Source organism: Hypanus sabinus, chromosome 14, assembly GCF_030144855.1.
Source record: "Hypanus sabinus isolate sHypSab1 chromosome 14, sHypSab1.hap1, whole genome shotgun sequence".
Lineage (NCBI taxonomy): Eukaryota > Metazoa > Chordata > Chondrichthyes > Myliobatiformes > Dasyatidae > Hypanus > Hypanus sabinus.
The window spans coordinates 102,937,973-102,956,371 of record NC_082719.1 but is presented as its reverse complement, the minus strand read 5'-3'; the positions used below and the strand labels follow the sequence as shown (position 1 = coordinate 102,956,371).

Below are 18,399 nucleotides of genomic sequence, written 5' to 3'. Positions count from 1 at the left end.
ATTGACTGCTGCACCACCGTTACACTGACTGCTGCATCACCGTTACACTGACTGCTGTACTAACATTACACTGACTGCTGCACCACCGTTACACTGACTGCTGCACTAACGTTACACTGACTGCTGCACCACCGTTACACTGACTGCTGCATCACCGTTACACTGACTGCTGCATCACCGTTACACTGACTGCTGTACTAACATTACACTGACTGCTGCATCACCGTTACACTGACTGCTGCACCACCGTTACACTGACTGCTGCACCACCGTTACACTGACCGCTGCACTAACGTTACACTGACTGCTGCACTAACGTTACTCTGACTGCTGCACTAACGTTACACTGACTGCTACACTAACGTTACACTGACTGCTGCATCATCGTTACACTGACTGCTGCACTAATGTTACACGGACTGCTGCACTAATGTTACACTGACTGCTGCACTAACGTTACACTGACTGCTGCACTAATGTTACACTGACTGCTGCATCACCGTTACACTGACTGCTGCACTAATGTTACACTGAGTGCTGCATCACCATTACACTGACTGCTGCACTAACGTTACACTGACTGCTGCACCACCGTTACACTGACTGCTGCACTAACGTTACACTGACTGCTGCACCACCGTTACACTGACTGCTGCACTAACGTTACACTGACTGCTGCACTAATGTTACACTGAGTGCTGCATCACCATTACACTGACTGCTGCACTAACGTTACACTGACTGCTGCACTAATGTTACACTGACTGCTGCACCACCGTTACACTGACTGCTGCATCACCGTTACACTGACTGCTGCACTAACGTTACACTGACTGCTGCATCACCGTTACACTGACTGCTGCATCACCGTTACACTGACTGCTGCATCACCGTTACACTGACTGCTGCACTAACGTTACACTGACTGCTGCATCACCGTTACACTGACTGCTGCATCACCGTTACACTGACTGCTGCACTAACATTACATTGACTGCTGCACTAACGTTACACTGACTGCTGCACTAATGTTACACTGACTGCTGCATCACCGTTACACTGACTGCTGCACTAACGTTACACTGACTGCTGTACTAATGTTACACTGACTGCTGCACTAACGTTACACTGACTGCTGCACTAACGTTACTCTGACTGCTGCACTAACGTTACACTGACTGCTGCACTAACGTTACACTGACTGCTGCATCATCGTTACACTGACTGCTGCACTAACGTTACACTGACTGCTGCACTAACGTTACACTGACTGCTGCACTAACGTTACTCTGACTGCTGCACTAACGTTACACTGACTGCTGCACTAACGTTACACTGACTGCTGCATCATCGTTACACTGACTGCTGCACTAACGTTACACGGACTGCTGCACTAATGTTACACTGACTGCTGCACTAACGTTACACTGACTGCTGCACTAACGTTACACTGACTGCTGCACTAATGTTACACTGAGTGCTGCATCACCATTACACTGACTGCTGCACTAACGTTACACTGACTGCTGCACTAATGTTACACTGACTGCTGCACCACCGTTACACTGACTGCTGCATCACCGTTACACTGACTGCTGCACTAACGTTACACTGACTGCTGCATCACCGTTACACTGACTGCTGCATCACCGTTACACTGACTGCTGCACTAACGTTACACTGACTGCTGCATCACCGTTACACTGACTGCTGCACCACCGTTACACTGACTGCTGCATCACCGTTACACTGACTGCTGCACCACCGTTACACTGACTGCTGCATCACCGTTACACTGACTGCTGCACCACCGTTACACTGACTGCTGCACCACCGTTACACTGACTGCTGCACCACCATGCTGCCCGAAGCCGCTAATTTGAAAAAAATCTGTCTGCTTGGCAACAGGACCAAACGGAGCCCATACCTGATGTCCAACAGTTTTCTTGTGCTCTTTATTGGGTGTCTTTATGGCAGGTTTGAGAGGACGAACGTTTATTTTTGCTGTTTTCACTTTGCTAGTAGAAGTTGAAGAATCCTCCTCCTGGAACAGGTCGGCTACCAGCTGGTACTGAAACCCAAGGAGAAGGGGACAACAAGAGAGAGACTTCAGTTATGCAGGTCCTTTAATGAACTTACCCACCTTGTACCAGCATTGTCTCTCATGCTCACTACTTTTATTTCTCTCTTTTTGCACTATTTACTTAATTTAATTTTTAAAATATTCTGAGTATAATTTACAGATTTTTTTACTCATATATATTGCAATGTACTGTTGCCACAAGACAACAAATTTCCTGATGTCTGCCGGTGATATTGAACCTGATTCTGATGATGCAAGCGTTGGTGGAGTAATCGATAGTTGCCAACAGATCAGACAGCATCCATGGAGAGCATGTGGCCTTTTATCAGGACTAGGTGAAGGGTCATGGCCCGAAACATCGACTCTTTATTCCTTTCAATAGATAACATCTGACCTGTTGAGTTCCTCCAGCATTTTCTGTGTGTTACTCTGGATTTCCAGCGCCTGCACAATCTTTTCTGTTTCCCCTTGCAGGCAGTGGTGGGAATTGAACCCGGGTTGCTGGTATTGTAATGCATTGTGCTAAACAGTACACTACCATGTCGTACTTTAAAAAAAAATTATTATTGCGGTCTTTAACTTATTCCGTAGGTTACAACGGGACATTGAAAGGAGGCAGAACTGGGCTGAGAAGTGGCAGATAGAGTTCAACGCAGAAAAGTGTGAGATGATATGCTCTGGAAGGTAGAAATTGAAGGCAGAACACAGGATTCTTGGCATTGTGATCTTGAGGTCCAAGTCCATAGATCCTGCAAAGTTGTGTGCAAGTTGATAAGAGTGATTAAGACCATAAGATGGAGCAGAATTGGGCCATTTGACCTATTGAGTCTGCTCCACCATTTCATCATGGCTGATCTACTTTTCCTCAGCCCCAATCTCCTGCCTGCCCCCCACCACCCACCACATATCCATTCATGCCCTGACCAATCAAGAATCAAGTTCCACAGGGGTCAGTGCTGGGACTGCATCTTTTCACATTACATATCAATCATTTTGATACGGAATTGATGTCTTTGTGGCCAGGTTTGGGATGATACAAAGATAGGTTGAGGAGCGGGTAGCTTTGTGGGGGCAGAGATTTTATAAGACCATAAGATAGGAGCAGGATTTGGCCATTTGGACCATTGAGTCTACTCCACCATTTCATCATGGCTGATCTACTTTTCCTCAGCCCCAATCTCCTGTCTTCTCCTTGTAACCTTTCATGCCTTCCCTGACCAATTAAGAGTCCACCAACCTCTGCCGTAAATATACCTAATGACTTGTCCTCCACAACGGCATGTGATAATGAATTCCACAAATTCACTACTTTCTGGCTAAAGAAATTCCTCCTCGTCTTCATTCTATATGGATGTCCCTCTATTCTGAAGCTGTTCCCTCTGGTCTTAGTCTTCCTCAACCATAGGAAACATCCTCTTCACATCCACTCTATCCAGGCCTTTGAACATACACTAGGTTTCAGTGAGATCCCTCCTCACTCCTTCGAGCACCAGCTTAGAGCCATCAATTGGTCCTCATATGGAAACCCTTTCATTCCCAGAATCATTCTCATGAACTTCCACTGAACCCTCTCCAATAGCATCACATCCTTTCTCATAAGGGACCCAAAACTGCTCAGAAGCTGTATTTTAGCTTGCGTTAGCTGGGGGTAATGTTGCAGCTCTGTAAATTTGGGTTAGAGTATTGTGTTCAGTCTGGTCACCTCATTAGTGGAAGCATATGGAAGCTTTAGAGAAGGTGCAGAGATTTACCAGGATGTTGCCTGGATGAGAGAGCATGTCTTATGAGGAAAGGGGTGCCTGAATAGGGTTTCCATTTATCATAATACTGGTAAAGGGTTTCATTTACTTTCTGAATATTTCATATCATAAAGTTGGAAGTAAATTATATTATCAAAGTATATAATATGTGGACACCATATACAACCCTGAGATTCATTTTCTTGTGGGCATACTCAATAAATCCATAGACTAATAACCATAACAGAATCAATGAAAACCTGCCCAACCGGGGTGTTAACCAGAGCGCAGGGGACAGCAAACTGTGCAAATACAAAATGAAAAAATAATGATAATAAATAAATAAGCAACATATATAAAGAAGATGAGGTACAGAGTCCTTTGGGTGTGGGAACATTTCAAAGAGAAGGCAAGTGAAGTTAACCCCTCTGGTTCAGGAGCCTGATTGTATCAGTTCCTGAGCCTGGTGGTGCAAGTCCTGGGCCTGTGGTATCTCCTACCTGATGGCAGCAGTGAGAAGAAAGCATGACCTGATGATGGATACCGCTTTCCTGTGACAGTGTTTCACGTGGATGTGCTCAGTGGCGGGCAGGGCTTTTCCTGTGACGGACTGGGCCTATTCCACTACTTTTTGTAGGATTTTTTGTTCAAGAGCACTGGTGTTTCAATACCAGGCTGTGATGCAGCCAGTTAATATACTCTCCACCACGCATCTATAGAAGTGTCATTGTTACTGCAGGACAACATTTAAGAGTATCAGAAATATCAGGAAATAACCACTTGGTCTTTCCATTCTGTTCCAGCATTCATTAGAGTTCGGGGTGACTCTGTAAATCAACAATCCTTTTCTGCTCTATCCCCACATTCCTTCATTCACCAAGTATTCAAAAATCCCCACATTCCTTCATTCGCCAAGTATTCAAAAATCCCCACATTCCTTCATTCGCCAAGTATTCAAAAATCCCCACATTCCTTCATTCACCAAGTATTCAAAAATCCCCATATTCCTTCATTCGCCAAGTATTCAAAAATCCCCACATTCCTTCATTCGCCAAGTATTCAAAGATCAGAAATCTGATAGGGGGATTAGAAAGGCGTATGGAATGCAGGCATTTATTTGTCACGGAATTCAAGAGCTGTTATATTGTTGCAGCTCTATAACAGACAGACAGACAGACATACTTTATTGATCCCAAAGGAAATTGGGTTTCATTACAGTCGCACCAACCAAGAATAGTGTAGTAATATAGCAATATAAAACCATAAATAATTAAATAATAATAAGTTAATTATGCCAAGTGGAAATAAGTCCAGGACCAGCCTATTGGCTCAGGGTGTCTGACACTCCGAGGGAGGAGTTGTAAAGTTTGATGGCCACGGGTAGGAATGACTTCCTATGACACTCAGTGTTACATCTCAGTGGAATGAGTCTCCGGCTGAATGTACTCCTGTGCCTAACCAGTACATTATGGAGTGGATGGGAGTCATTGTCCAAGATGGCATGCAGCTTGGACAGCATCCTCTTTTCAGACACCACTATCAGAGAGTCCAGTTCCACCCCCACAACATCACTGGCCTTACGAATGAGTTTGTTGATTCTGTTGGTGTCTGCTACCCTCAGCCTGCTGCCCCAGCGCACAACAGCAAACATGATAGCACTGGCCACCACAGACTCATAGAACATCCTCAGCATCGTCCGGCAGATGTTAAAGGACCTCAGTCTCCTCAGGAAGTAGAGGCGGCTCTGACCCTTCTTGTAGACAGCCTCAGTGTTCTTTGACCAGTCCAGTTTATTGTCAAATCTATAAATCTCTGGTTAGACCACATATGAATCTGAACTGCCAGAGATTCATTCGGATTTTCCTTTAAAGGAAAATGCTCCTTATGACAGGCGAGAGCTGATACACAAGATCTTCCTGCTATCAGCCTCCCAGCAAGCAGCTCGAGGGAAATCAGGTCACTGATACCGAGAGGTCAATCAGTAAAGTGGTTTATTGAAGAAGCTGCCAACAGCTGGTCAACATTTCAGAGAAAACATGACTAAAATTTAATGTTATTTTAAGTTAATGAAGTCCCCTGCCACCACTATTTTACCTCCTGTCAGTCATCTTACATACAGACACTTCTGTGCCTCGTGGCACAGAATGAACACACAATCAATCTGTGTGTATAAGCTAACTTATGTATTGTACAGCTACAGAGCAGAACAGGTCATTCTGGCCCTGTGAGCTGGACCCAGCAATGCCCGATTTACCCTAGCCTAATCACTGGACAATTTGCAATGACGAAGTAACCTTCCAATCGGTACATCTTTGGAATGTGGGAGGAAAGCGGAGCACCTAGAGGCCACAGGGAGAATGGACAAACTCCTTACAGGCAGTGGCAGGAATTGAACCGGGATCACTGGTACAGTAAAGTGTTGTTCTAACCACTATACTACCGTGCCATTTTAAAAAAATTATTGTTGTGTTATTTCTTTATCTTATTCTGTGTTTTTTTTTGAGCTGCATCAAATCCAGAGTAACAATTATTTCATTCTCCTTTACACTTGTATACTGGAAATGACATTAAACAACCTTGACTCCTTTCTTCTTTGAAGAAATTATAATCTTCCAGCAGATAAACCAGAAAGGAATTCATCCATACCTTAATAGGTTGTCCTCTAAAACACTCATCACAGTTCTGTCATTAAGTTCAAAGAGCCAACCCACTGTAAGGTGAAGAAATTGCATTTCTGTATGAGTCCTGTCCAATCTGGCCCAATGAGTTTTCCTCCACCTCATCTAAAGAGTAATTTTTAGAATTTTATTTAGAGGTACATGCCCTTTTGGCCCACCGAGCCCACACTGCCCAGAAAACTCATCTGACCAATTAACCTACGTCTTTGGAAACTGGGGCACTCAGAGGAAACCCACAAGGTCACAGGGAGAACGTACAAGGTCCTCACAGAGACAGGCAGGAATTGAACCTGGACCATTGGTGTGTAAAGTGTTATGCTAACCGCTACGTGAATGTGCCGCTTCAAGTTGCTTATTGAAGTAAGCCTCTTTCTGCTTGGCAAAGGGACCAAACGAAGCCCGTGCCTGATATTGTGCTCTTTTCCGGGTGCCTTTGTGGCAGAAAGCATTAAAGGCCCTCAGTCAGACAACAGCATTGTCAATGCTTATGTAGCCGACGTAACCGGCGGTTACCGCAACACTTTACATCTTCGGCTGAAAATAAGACAACAGTGGCCTTTTACCCACTATATCCCACTATTTTTGCAGTTCTGGTCACCTACCTTCAGGAAAAAATATCAAGAAGATTGAAAGAGAGTAGAGAACATTTACAAGGATGTTGTCAGGACTTGAGGACCTGAGTTATTGAGAAAGGTTGAATAGGTTAGGCCTTTATTCCCTGGAGAATGAGGAGAGATTTGATAGAGGTATACAAAATTATGAGGGGTAGAGATAGGGTAAATCCAAGCAGGCTTTTTCCACTGAGGTTAGGTGAGACAAAAACTAGAGGTCATAGGTTAAGGATGACAGGTGGAGTGTTTAAGGGGAACCCTGAGGGGGAACTTTGTCACTCAAAGGGTGGTGAGAGTGTGGAACAAGCTGCCAGTGGAAGTGGAGGATACAGATACAGTTTCAACATTTAAGAGAAGTTTGGATAAGTATATGGATGGATTGGGTTTGAATGAATGAATCACCTTTATGGATACAATGAAACTCTGATTGGCTTCTGTAAACTCTGTGTGGACGGCTATGGCCCTGGTGCGGGTCAATGGGGCTGGACAGACCGGATAACTTGAAGAGCTTACTTCTGATCTGTGATGCACCGCAACTTTAAATACTGAGCTGGTGTCCATTCAGAAATCTGAGGCTGGATGGGAAGTAGCTGTTCCTGTGTGTCTTCAGGCCCCTGTATCTCCTCCCTCATGGTACTAATGAGAAGTGAGCTTGTCCTTGATGGTGATGGTCCTTCCTGATGGATGCCACTTTCTAGAGGTTCCACTTGTCGAATATGTCCTTGCTCAACTAGAAATTCAGGTTTCCCCTTCTCATAAAGGCAAATCCGGTTTCAGGTGTCGGTATTATTGCTCACTTCTCACCACACATGCAGCAGGAGGCAGCAGGGTATTGAGGCCTCAGTAGGGCTAAAGTTCTAGGTGTAAGCTTATGAGGGGTATGCACAGGGTGGGTGCTCGTGGTAGTTTTTCCCAGGCAGGGGACTGGGAACCAAGGATTGGCTCCTTGATTGCTTAAAACCATAGCTGTGATGAACAACCTATTTAGACAGCCTTTCTCTACACTTTTGCTCTGGTGCAACCCGTGAAATAACTTGCCGGCCTCAGAGAACCCCTGTGCAAAAAATATTACATCCACAGCTCACAGTACATTAGTGTGATCAGCAGGGTGTAGAAATAATAATCCAAAAATAATTGTTGATGTTCTTTTGCATAGGGAATGAAGTTTTAGCCAACCTTTCTTGAAAAAAACAAATAGCTAAGCGGAGTTTACCTTACTTGAAATTAATCTCTTTCTTTTCCTTTCATAAATTTTAAAAACTCATCAGGCAAGTATAATAAATTTCTGCCAAAATGGGATTTAATTTTTCTAAAGATGGGCTCAGTAGATTTAACTTAATAAAGGTTGCAAATTGATTTTAATTAAAGCTCCTTACAACACAAAAATTTTTTGACAATGTTGAATAGTAAAATTACTAAAAACCATAAGCCAAAGCAATATGAACAAAAATATAGACTAAGGCACAATTTTATACAAGAACTTGAAAAAACATTTTCTTACTAAGTGACGCGGTCAAGCTCAACTACAGGCCCAGGCATGTGAAACCTGCACTTGTTTTTTGCTGTACAAATATTAAATTCTTCTCCGTGGATTGTCACCTTGTCGCGGTGGAGAAGATTGTGTGGTCCTGAGATCTCGAGAGCAATGCCATCTGGAGCTAAGCTCCTGGTAGGGTCAGCCATGGCAGAAAGGTCTAGGGTGAGTTCCCTGACAAAGAACAATCCAACCAGGACCTCAACGGTGGAACAGGCGGATGAAGTTACTTCAAACTCAACGGCTGTGAAGGTGGATAAAGGCTGCAACAAATCCATCAGCTCCAATCGTCGTGGTTTCCATGCCATTGAAATCAGTTGGTTGATTTGTGAAGTATCTAATGCTCTTGGAGTGCAATATCAAGTACATGTTAAACAAATACATGCACAGGCGTCTCTGCTCTGTGATAGATCAACAGAATGAAGACCATTATCCTCGACCTCGAGGGATAGCCACAACGATGACTCAATTCTGGGTCAAACTTGAGATAGCTGACATGGATTTCATCTTCTGATGCTTGTTAAACAAGAAAAAGCTTGCCCACACATGTTAGAAGTTGAGATCTGCAGAAAAATATTCATTTCTTTCCTATGAACGGCAGGATACTCTTCTTTCAGAGAAATCCAGAACTTGTCCAGGGGCAGGTCAGTAAATCTCATCTTGAGTGCATGATCAGAGTGTAGCTCAGTTCTTCCTCTTCTCTCAAAGTTAAGTTCTCAGGGTGAGCAGAAGATTCAGAGAAAGGGTCCTTCACCCAGTCATACACTTGTGTTGAAAGGGAGGAAAATACTGTTCAATTTTGTTCTGCAGTTCTTCCAGGTGGTTTTCAATAAGACTCGAGACCTTCTGATATCCTTCCCCACTCTCAAGCCCAAACGGCAGTGGAAATAGTTCAAGATTTCCTTTTGCAACCTGAGTTTTCATAAGATTCAGTTTCCTTTTAAATCCAAGAATCTTGTCGCTGTAAGTCAAAACATTTTCTCCAGGGCCTTGCGGAGACTTGTTCAACTGGTTCATATGATGAAAAATGACTGTTAGGTAGGCTAGTATCTGCAGCCGTTCTTCATCTTCAAAGCACTCTGCAAAATCTGGCCTACTATTTTCTTGAAGTACTCCTGCAATTCACCTTTCAGCTCAAACGCCCTGTTGAGAACACTTCCTCTGCTAAGCCTCCGGATTTCTGTCTGTAGCAGGAGACTAGTGTGCTCTTTCTCCAGGTTTTCACACAGATTTTAAAACATCCTCGAGGGAACTGGGTTTTGTTTAATAAAGTAACCATTTTGTAGCATCATCCAAAACTTTTCTCATTTAATCTCCAAGAGTTTTTGACATCAGCACCTCTGTGTATTGTGACAACATCAGGATTTTCTTATTTACAAGAGAAAATCTCTCATGGAGCTAACCATTGTTGCCTAAACAGTTCCTCCAAGACAGACCTTTTTCTTCCAGATATGAAGACAAAACATTAAATATACCTTGGCCTTTGCTTGCTTCAGGTAGCTCTTCTCAACAAAAAAAGTTTTCTTGAATTCCACCATCATTCACAAATCTTACAAATGCTACAACATGACATTTATTGGTGAAATCTGTTGACTCATTAAGCTGAATAGAGAAGTTGTTGTTTTGCAGTTTATCACAGAAAACCTCTTCAGCATCATGTGACATGTCATCAATACATCGACTTATCGAACAAAAACCATCCAGGAGCCCACTCTTGAGCGATTACATGGAGACGACCATGCTCTTCTCACACACAGAGAGGGTGTGCTACAGGCTGCAGTCACTAAGTTTGCCAAAGCTGCCAGGGCTTTCGGGTTAACAGTCAGTCTGAGGAAAGCAATGATCCTCCATTAGAGGCCCCCTCATGGTGTTTACAACCCACCTCGGACAAGCACGGTTGAGCAGTTCACATTCCTGGGCAGCGTCATCTCCAACAACGCTACAGTAGTGAGGGACATTGACAATCGACTCACCAGAGCCAGCAATGCCTCCAGAGACGTGTGGAAGAACCACCAGCTGTGTCTGTCCACAAAAATCCCGGAGTACAGGGCTGCCATACAGCTCCAAAGCCTGGGTCTTGTACCGCAAGCAAATCTGGTTGCTCGAGTGCTTGCATCAGCGCTGCCTCTGCTCCATCATGGGTATCAGCTGGCAGGATTGTGTCTCCAACAATGAGGTCCTGGAGAAGGCTCAGCCTCCCAGCATCAAAACCGCTCTGCTGCTCCATGTCTCGCATGGATGACTCCAGGTTACCGAAAGCAGTGCTCCACAGAGAACTCCCTCAGGGCGAGACAGGTCATGGAGCCTCGTGCAAGAGGTACAAAAACCGACTTATGCAGTAGCTCCCTCGTGTAAATTCGAGGTCAACGAGTGGCAGCAGCTGGCTTGTGACACTGGAGAATGTCGTTCCACGGAGCAGCCAAGAATTTGGAGGAATCCAGAAGAATGACTGCTGAAGAGAAGAGGAGATGCAGGAAAGATCCTTCTCCCCAAAACCTGCATCCAAGTTATTCCCGCATCTCTTCTGCTCCGGAGTCTGTAGATCCAGAATTGGTCTCTACAGTCACCAATAATCATGTTGTTGCTCCTGAGGACTCTTCCTCCCTCCTGCTCTTCGCAAGCGAATAACCAGACGTCATCGAGTGTGAAACCTTTTCAATTTCTCGTACTGCATCTTGTCCTAGCATTTTACCCACTTTAATTTTACATGCTGGCGTTATTAGGTTCTCACCAACAGGTGACTTCTCCTTTTCTGGGTAATAAGTTTTGCTACTAAATAACTTGCTTCCTTTCTCCCTTTACTGACTGTGACTTTATTAACAAATGCTTTACTCTGTTTTGAGATTCCAATAGCCATTTAAAATAATAAGCAATTTTATATGTCACATGACTGTGATTTGTAGTTAAGTGTCTTTTCAGTTTTGCTGGAGCCATTGCTACATTAGTAAGTTGTTTGCCACAGGCTAGGCCCAATAGAATAGGACAACTTGGATCACCAATCCACGTAAAATCCATTGATGTCTTTTCATTACAAAGACAGACATTTTTATGTCTATTGTTGCACGAGTACAGTGAAGTAACTCAGAAGATTGTAACTCAGAAATCGTCACATCGGACCATTAGACGTGTCTGTAAAGCACAGGGGTTAATAAAATATAAAAATGTGTGAGACCATTCAATACTTGGAAAATGCACCACACTTTTCATCAGCCTACCGTCCTCCCCTCTCTGCAATACAACGCTCACCAATTATCAACCGCCTCCTCTATCTCACATCAAAAACTGAGAATGGACTCAATCAAATAAACATGGTCCTGCTGTGCACTGCCGGATGGGCGGAGAGACCCCTAAAGAGATTGCTAACGGGGCAGCTCAGTCACTGCATCACACTCTCAAAAACGATGCTTATTTTTTTAATCATGATCTCTCACCCAACCCTCATCGAGAAACCTTGTATTAAAGAATGGATGAACTCATTCTATTTGTTGACAGCATATAATTTGGAACACATTTGAATCAATGAAAGACTACACATAAAGACAATCAATGTACAAAAGACAACAAGTTGTGCAAATACAAAATAAATAAATAAATACTGAGAACGTGAAATGAAAAGTCCTCGAAAGTGAGTCCATAGGTTGTGAGATAATTTCAGAGTTGTAGTGAGTAACTGTAGCTGGTTCAGGAGCCTGATGGTTGAGGGGTAATAACTATTCCTGCATCTGGCAGTGTGAGTCCTAAGGCTCCTGTACCTCCTTCCTGATAGTAGCAGGAAGCGAGAAGAGAGCATGACCAGGATGGCAGGGGTCCCCGATGATGGATGCTGCTTTCTTGTGGCAGCGTCCCTTGTAGATGTGCTCAGTGTTGAGGGGAGTTTTGTCTGTGATAGACTGGGCCATATCCGCTACCTTTCTGAATGTGTTTCCATTCTTGGACAATGGTGCTTCTAGACCAAGCCACGTTATCGTGCAGCTATGTATATTCGCGCAGATGGACATCTTGGCCAGTTGGGCTGAAGGGTCTGGTTTCTGTGCTGTATGTCTCTGACTGTAAGCCTTCATTATCAATAACCCAGTTATGGCAGTGAAATGTTCAAATGAGGCCGAAGAATCAGAATTACAGAGCTATTTAATTATTGAATAGAATATAAGAACATGTAAAGTAATGTGGTACTGTAGTGATTTTATGTATTGCACTGTATACCACCACAAAGAAAAGGAAACAAATTTCATGATATATGTGAGTGATGATAAACCTGAACCTGATATGGGTTTCAATTGTGGACATCTATAGTCAGAGTGGGAAGGGAGCAGGGAGAGGGGAATCATGGTTGGGAAAAGGGAAAGGGAGAGGGGAGGGAGGGGGAAGCACCAGAGGGGCATTCTGTATTGATCAATAAACCAATTATATAGGAGCAGAATTAAGCCACTTGGCCCATCAAGTCTGTTCTGCCGTTTCGTCATGGCTGATGCATTTTTCCTCTCAGCCTCAATCTTCTGCCTTCTCCCTGCAACCATTTATGCCCTGGCCAATCAAGGATCTATCAACCTCTGCCTTAAATATACATAAAGACTCGGCCTGCACAGCTGCCTGTGGCAAAGAATTCCACAGACTCACCACTCTCTGGCTAAGTAAATTCCCCCTCATCTCCATTCTAAAAGGACGCCTCTCTATTCTGAGCTGTGCCCTCTGGTCTTAGACTCTCCCACCATAGGAAGCAACCTCTCTACATCCACTCTATCAAGGCCTTTCACCATTTGCTAGGTTTCAATGAGGTCACTCCTCATTCTTCTGAATTCTAGTGAATACAGGCCCAGAGATATCAAACACTCTTCATATGACAAGCCATTCAATCCTGGAATCATTTTCGTGAGACCCCTTTGAAACCTCTCCAGTTTCAGCACATCCTTTCAAAGATTAAGGGGCCTAAACCTGCTCACAATACTCCAAGTGAGGCCTCACCAGTGCCTTATAAAGTCTCAACATTACATCCTTGCTTTTGTGTTTTAGTCCTCTTGAGATGAATGCAAACATTACATTTGCCTTCCTCACCACAGACTCAACCTGCAAATTAAAGAATGTTGCACAAGGACTCCCAAGTCACCTTTGCATCTCAGATTTTTGCATTTTCTCTCCATTTAGAAAATAGTCAACCCTTTCAATTCTTCTACCAAAGTGCATAACCATACACTTCCTGATGCTGCGTTCCATCTGCCATTAGTTTGTCCATTCTCCTAATCTGTCTAAGTCCTTCTGTAGCCTCTTTACTTCCTCAGAACTACCTGCCCCTCCACCTACCTTCATTTCATCTGCAAACTTTGTAACAAAGCCATCAATCACATCATCCAAATCATTGACATATAACTTGAAAAGAATCGGTCCCAACACAGACCCTGTGGAACACCACTAGTCACTGCCAACCAACCAGAAAAGGCTCCTTTGCCTCCGCCCTCCTGCCGATCAGCCACCGCCTTATCCATGCTAGAGTCTTTCCTGTAATACCATGGGCTCATTGCTTGTTAAGCAGCCTCATGTTTTCAGTCTTCGATTGGAGTTCCATGCAGGTGAAACAGAAGTGTTCCCGCACAGGTCTAGTAAAAAGTTTAAGAACCAGTCCCTACAGCAGGGAGGTACAGCCCAGTGGAGCGGACATTCTGGGACCGGTCGTTGAAGGTAGGGTAGTAAGGTATCAAAAGGGCATCAGCGAGAACAGGTGGAGGCAAGGTAAGCATATAAGTCATTCCTTGTTTCTTATTGTCCTGACGAAGGGTCTCGGCCCGAAACGTCGACAGTGCTTCTCCTATAGATGTTGCCTGGCCTGCTGTGTTCCACCAGCATTTTGTGTGTGTCCTTGTTTTTTTATTTCTTTTTTTCTGGATTAACTCTTGAGAGAATAGGGGGTGCATCTACAGAGCCAGTGTTCTGATCTGGGTGTCAGATGTGGGATTTCTGGGAGACTACCAGCCTTCCCGATGGCCACAACTGCACCAGGTGCATCAAGATACAGCTCCTTAGAGACTGTGTTCAGGAAATGGAGCTGCAGCTCGATGACATTCGGCTTGTTAGGGAAAGTGAGGAGGTGATAGTTGGGAACTACAGGGAGGTAGCTAGTGGAGACAGATAAATGAGTGACAGCCAGGAGAGAGAAGGGAGAATGTCAGGTAGTGGAGAGCACTCCTGTAGCTGTCCCCTTCAACAATATGTACTCCAATTTGAGTATTGTTGGTGGGGGGGAGGACCTATCTGGGGAAGAAATAGCAGCTGTGCCCCTGGCACTGAGTCTGACCCTGCGGATCTGGAGAAGATGGCTCCAGTATTAGGGGACAGGTAGGTGATTCTCTAGACACAAAAACACAGATGGTAATTCCAGGGTCTGCGATGTTTCTAAATGTATCCACAATATCCTGAAAATGGAGGGTGAGCAGCCCGAAGTTGTGGTACATATTGGTACCAACGACATAGATAGAAAAAGAGAGGCGGTCCTGAAAACAGGATGCAGGGAGTTAGGAAGGAAGCTGAGAATCAGGACCTCAAGAGTAGTCTCACAATTACTGCCTGTGCCACATGACAGTGAGGACAGGAATAAAAGGAGGTGGCAGATAAACTCATGGCTGAAAAATTGGAGCAGGTGGCAGGGATTCAGATTTCTGGATAAATGGGACCTCTTCACAAAAGGGACAGGTTGCACTTGAATCTGAGGGGGCCAATATCCTTGTGGGGAGGTTTGCTAGAGCTAGAGGTGGCAGAGCCTGGGTCCGAGAGCAGGGGACAACCTGAGGTTTGGACGATTAAACGCGAGGGCTGATTGAAAAGGTCGGGTTTTAGGGCTGGAGGTGATGGACAGCTTTGCTGCTCCATGGTGTTTACTCATCCCCGCCCTGAACCGAGGCTCTGGCCTGCAACCGACAGGCTCCTGAATCGGCTGTGATGCCTGGCTTCACGTCTCGCTTTTGGCTCTCCGTGTCTCACAATGGACTCTCATTCACGCACGTCGGCTCTGAATGCTTACTTTCATCACTTGCACCATTTATTTTTTTTTCTCTCTGCACATTAGGTGTTTTTTTTAATAGTTTATTTTGGGATTCATTGTTTTGTGGCTGTCTGTAATGAGATGAATCTCATATATAACAAACGCACTTTGAAGTTTGAGTCCCAGACAGTCAATTCTCCGAAGGTCGCTGTACAGCAGAAATGCAATCGGACCAGCTATCTAAATACTGCTGCTACGAGAGCAGGTCACAGGTTGGGTATGCTGTTGTGGGTGACTCATTTCTTGAAAGCCTGAGGCACTTCCACTATTTGCAAAGCAGAAGTGAGGAGTATGACTCATTTCTATATAATCAGAGTGGACTTCATTCTAATTGGCTGCATCGTGGCCTGGTACAGAGACACCGATGCCCAGGAAGAGGAAGAATTGGAGCAGGTGGCAGGGATTCAGATTTCCGGATAAATGGGACCTCTTCACAAAAGGGACAGGTTGCACTTGAATCTGAGGGGGACCAATATCCTTGTGGGGAGGTTTGCTAGAGCTGGGTCCGAGAGCAGGAGAGCAGGGAGAACAGATACAGGTGAAGCCCTCCCCACTCTTGAACACTTTTACATGATGCACTACCACAGGAAAGTAGAATCCCTCGTAAAAGACCACCCCCTCCCCCCAATATCCAGCCCACGCTCTCTTCTCCCTGCTACCATCGGGCAGGAGGTTACTTGTTTGTAATACACACAATGGAGGGTCTTGACCCAAAATATCAACTGTTAATTCCCATCCATGGATCTTGCCCGACTGCCGAGCTGTTCCTGCATATTGTGTGCATTGCTTTAGATTTCCAGCTCCTGGAGTACCTCTTGTGTCTACTTGTTGTTTGTGTTTAATTTCTATTTTATTTCTTTGCTCTACTGTAAATGCCTGCAAGAAAATGAGTCACTGGGTAATATATGGTGACGTACAAGTTCAAAAGTTTGGAAGTTTGAAGTAAGTTTATTATCATGGAATATATACGTCACCTTACATAACTGTGAGATTCGTTTTCTTGAGACATTCACGGTAAGTACAAAGTAACACAACAGAATCAATGAAGGACCGCACACAATAAGATGGACAAACAACCAGAGTGCAAAAGACAACAAACTGTGCAAATACAAAAATAATAATAACAACAAGTAAATAAATAATATTGACAACATGGTATGAATGGTCATTGAAAGTGAGTTCATACATAGGTTATGTTCAGTTCAATGTTGGGATGAGTGAAGTTGAGTGAACATATACATACTTGGATAATAAACTTACTTTTAACTTTGAAAAGAAAAACTAATGTAATATGTGAATTATTGAGAAAACTGAGGAGCATTTGTGGTATTAGCATGTTCCTTGTTCTAGAAAGCAAAACTTGAAGACAAAAATATTCTGAGTGCTACAGATTAACAAACAATTTCTCCCTGCCGTAGACTTGCCTTTGGAACAGGTTGTTGCCCAAGTTTCTTTCTAGTGTATTTCAAAATTCAGATTCGAGATTTATCATCATTGATGAGATGCTTTGTTTAATACAGTACATTTGCAGCTCTTACTGGTTTCCTGGTATGAAGGCTCCAAGAAAGAAGCTGCAGAGGGTTGTAGACCAGCCAGGTCCATCACGGACACAAGCTTCCCAACTATTGAGCACATCTTCAAGAGGCGGAGCCTCAAGAAGTCGGAATCCACCGCTCAGGATCCTCAGATTCCAGTATATGCCCTCTTCTTATTACCACCATCAGGCAGGGGGAACAGCAGCCTGAAGATCCAACTCAATCTTTAGGAACAGCTTCTTCCCCTCTACCATCAGATTTCTTAATGGTCCATGAACCCATGTACATTACCTCACTATTCCTCTTTTGCACTATTTATTTATTTATTTACTCACTTATCAATCTATTTATTTTTTATTGTAAATTATAGTAACTTTTAATATGTCATGCATGCTGGTGTTACCACAAAACTACAAATATCACATATTCAGTGTTAGTATTCCTCATTCTGACTTATTGTACAGAAACTGTATGCAGTAGACAGCACAGAAACAGGCCCTTCAGCCCATTTAGTCCATGCTGAGCCATTAAATTGCTGAGTCCCATCGACCTGCACCTGGACCATAGCCTTCCATACCTCTACCATTCATGTACCTATCCAAATTTCTCTTAAATGTTGAAATCAAGCTCGCAAGCACTGGCAGCTTGTTCCACAGTCTCACAATCCTCATGCTTGCCTTACACTTTTCACCTTTCATCTTTAACCCGTGACCCATGATGTAGTCCCACCCAAACTTAGGGAAAAAGCCTGCTTGTACTTACCCTATTTACATCTCTCTAACATTTTGTATACTTCTTTCAAATCTCCCCTCAATCTTTTATGTTCCAAGGAATACAGTCCTAACCCATTCAATCCTTCCTTCTCACTCAGGTCCTCCAGTCCCAGCAACATGCTCAGAATTTTTCTCTGTACTCTTTCAACCTTATTTACATCTTTCTTGTATATGGGTGACCAAAAACTGCACACTATATTCCACCAGGCCTCACCAACGTCTCACAGTATACAATATCAAACTAACTCCATCTTCTGTACTCAATACTTTGGTTTATGAAAGCCATTGTTCCAAAAGCTTTCTTTACGACCCTATCAAACCATGCCAGCACTGTCAATAAATTATGGCCCTGTATTCCCAGATCCCTTTGTCCTACCACACTCCTCAGTGCCCTATGGCTCACTGTGTAAGACCTA

General features: G+C 43.9%; 1 protein-coding gene across 3 annotated transcripts in view; it reads right to left on the bottom strand.

Annotated features, from left to right (window-relative positions):
• Window positions 1-18,399, bottom strand: part of myo5b (myosin VB) — a 299,416-nt gene that overhangs the window by 115,928 nt on the left and 165,089 nt on the right. For 2 of the 3 annotated variants that reach the window (XM_059989735.1, XM_059989733.1), the window contains exon 15: window positions 1,928-2,071. The exons of the other annotated variant lie outside the window; for it this stretch is intronic. In XM_059989735.1, the coding sequence (XP_059845718.1) occupies window positions 1,928-2,071 (144 nt within the window). The remainder of the gene's footprint in view (window positions 1-1,927; window positions 2,072-18,399) is intronic. 3 annotated transcript variants of the gene reach the window in all.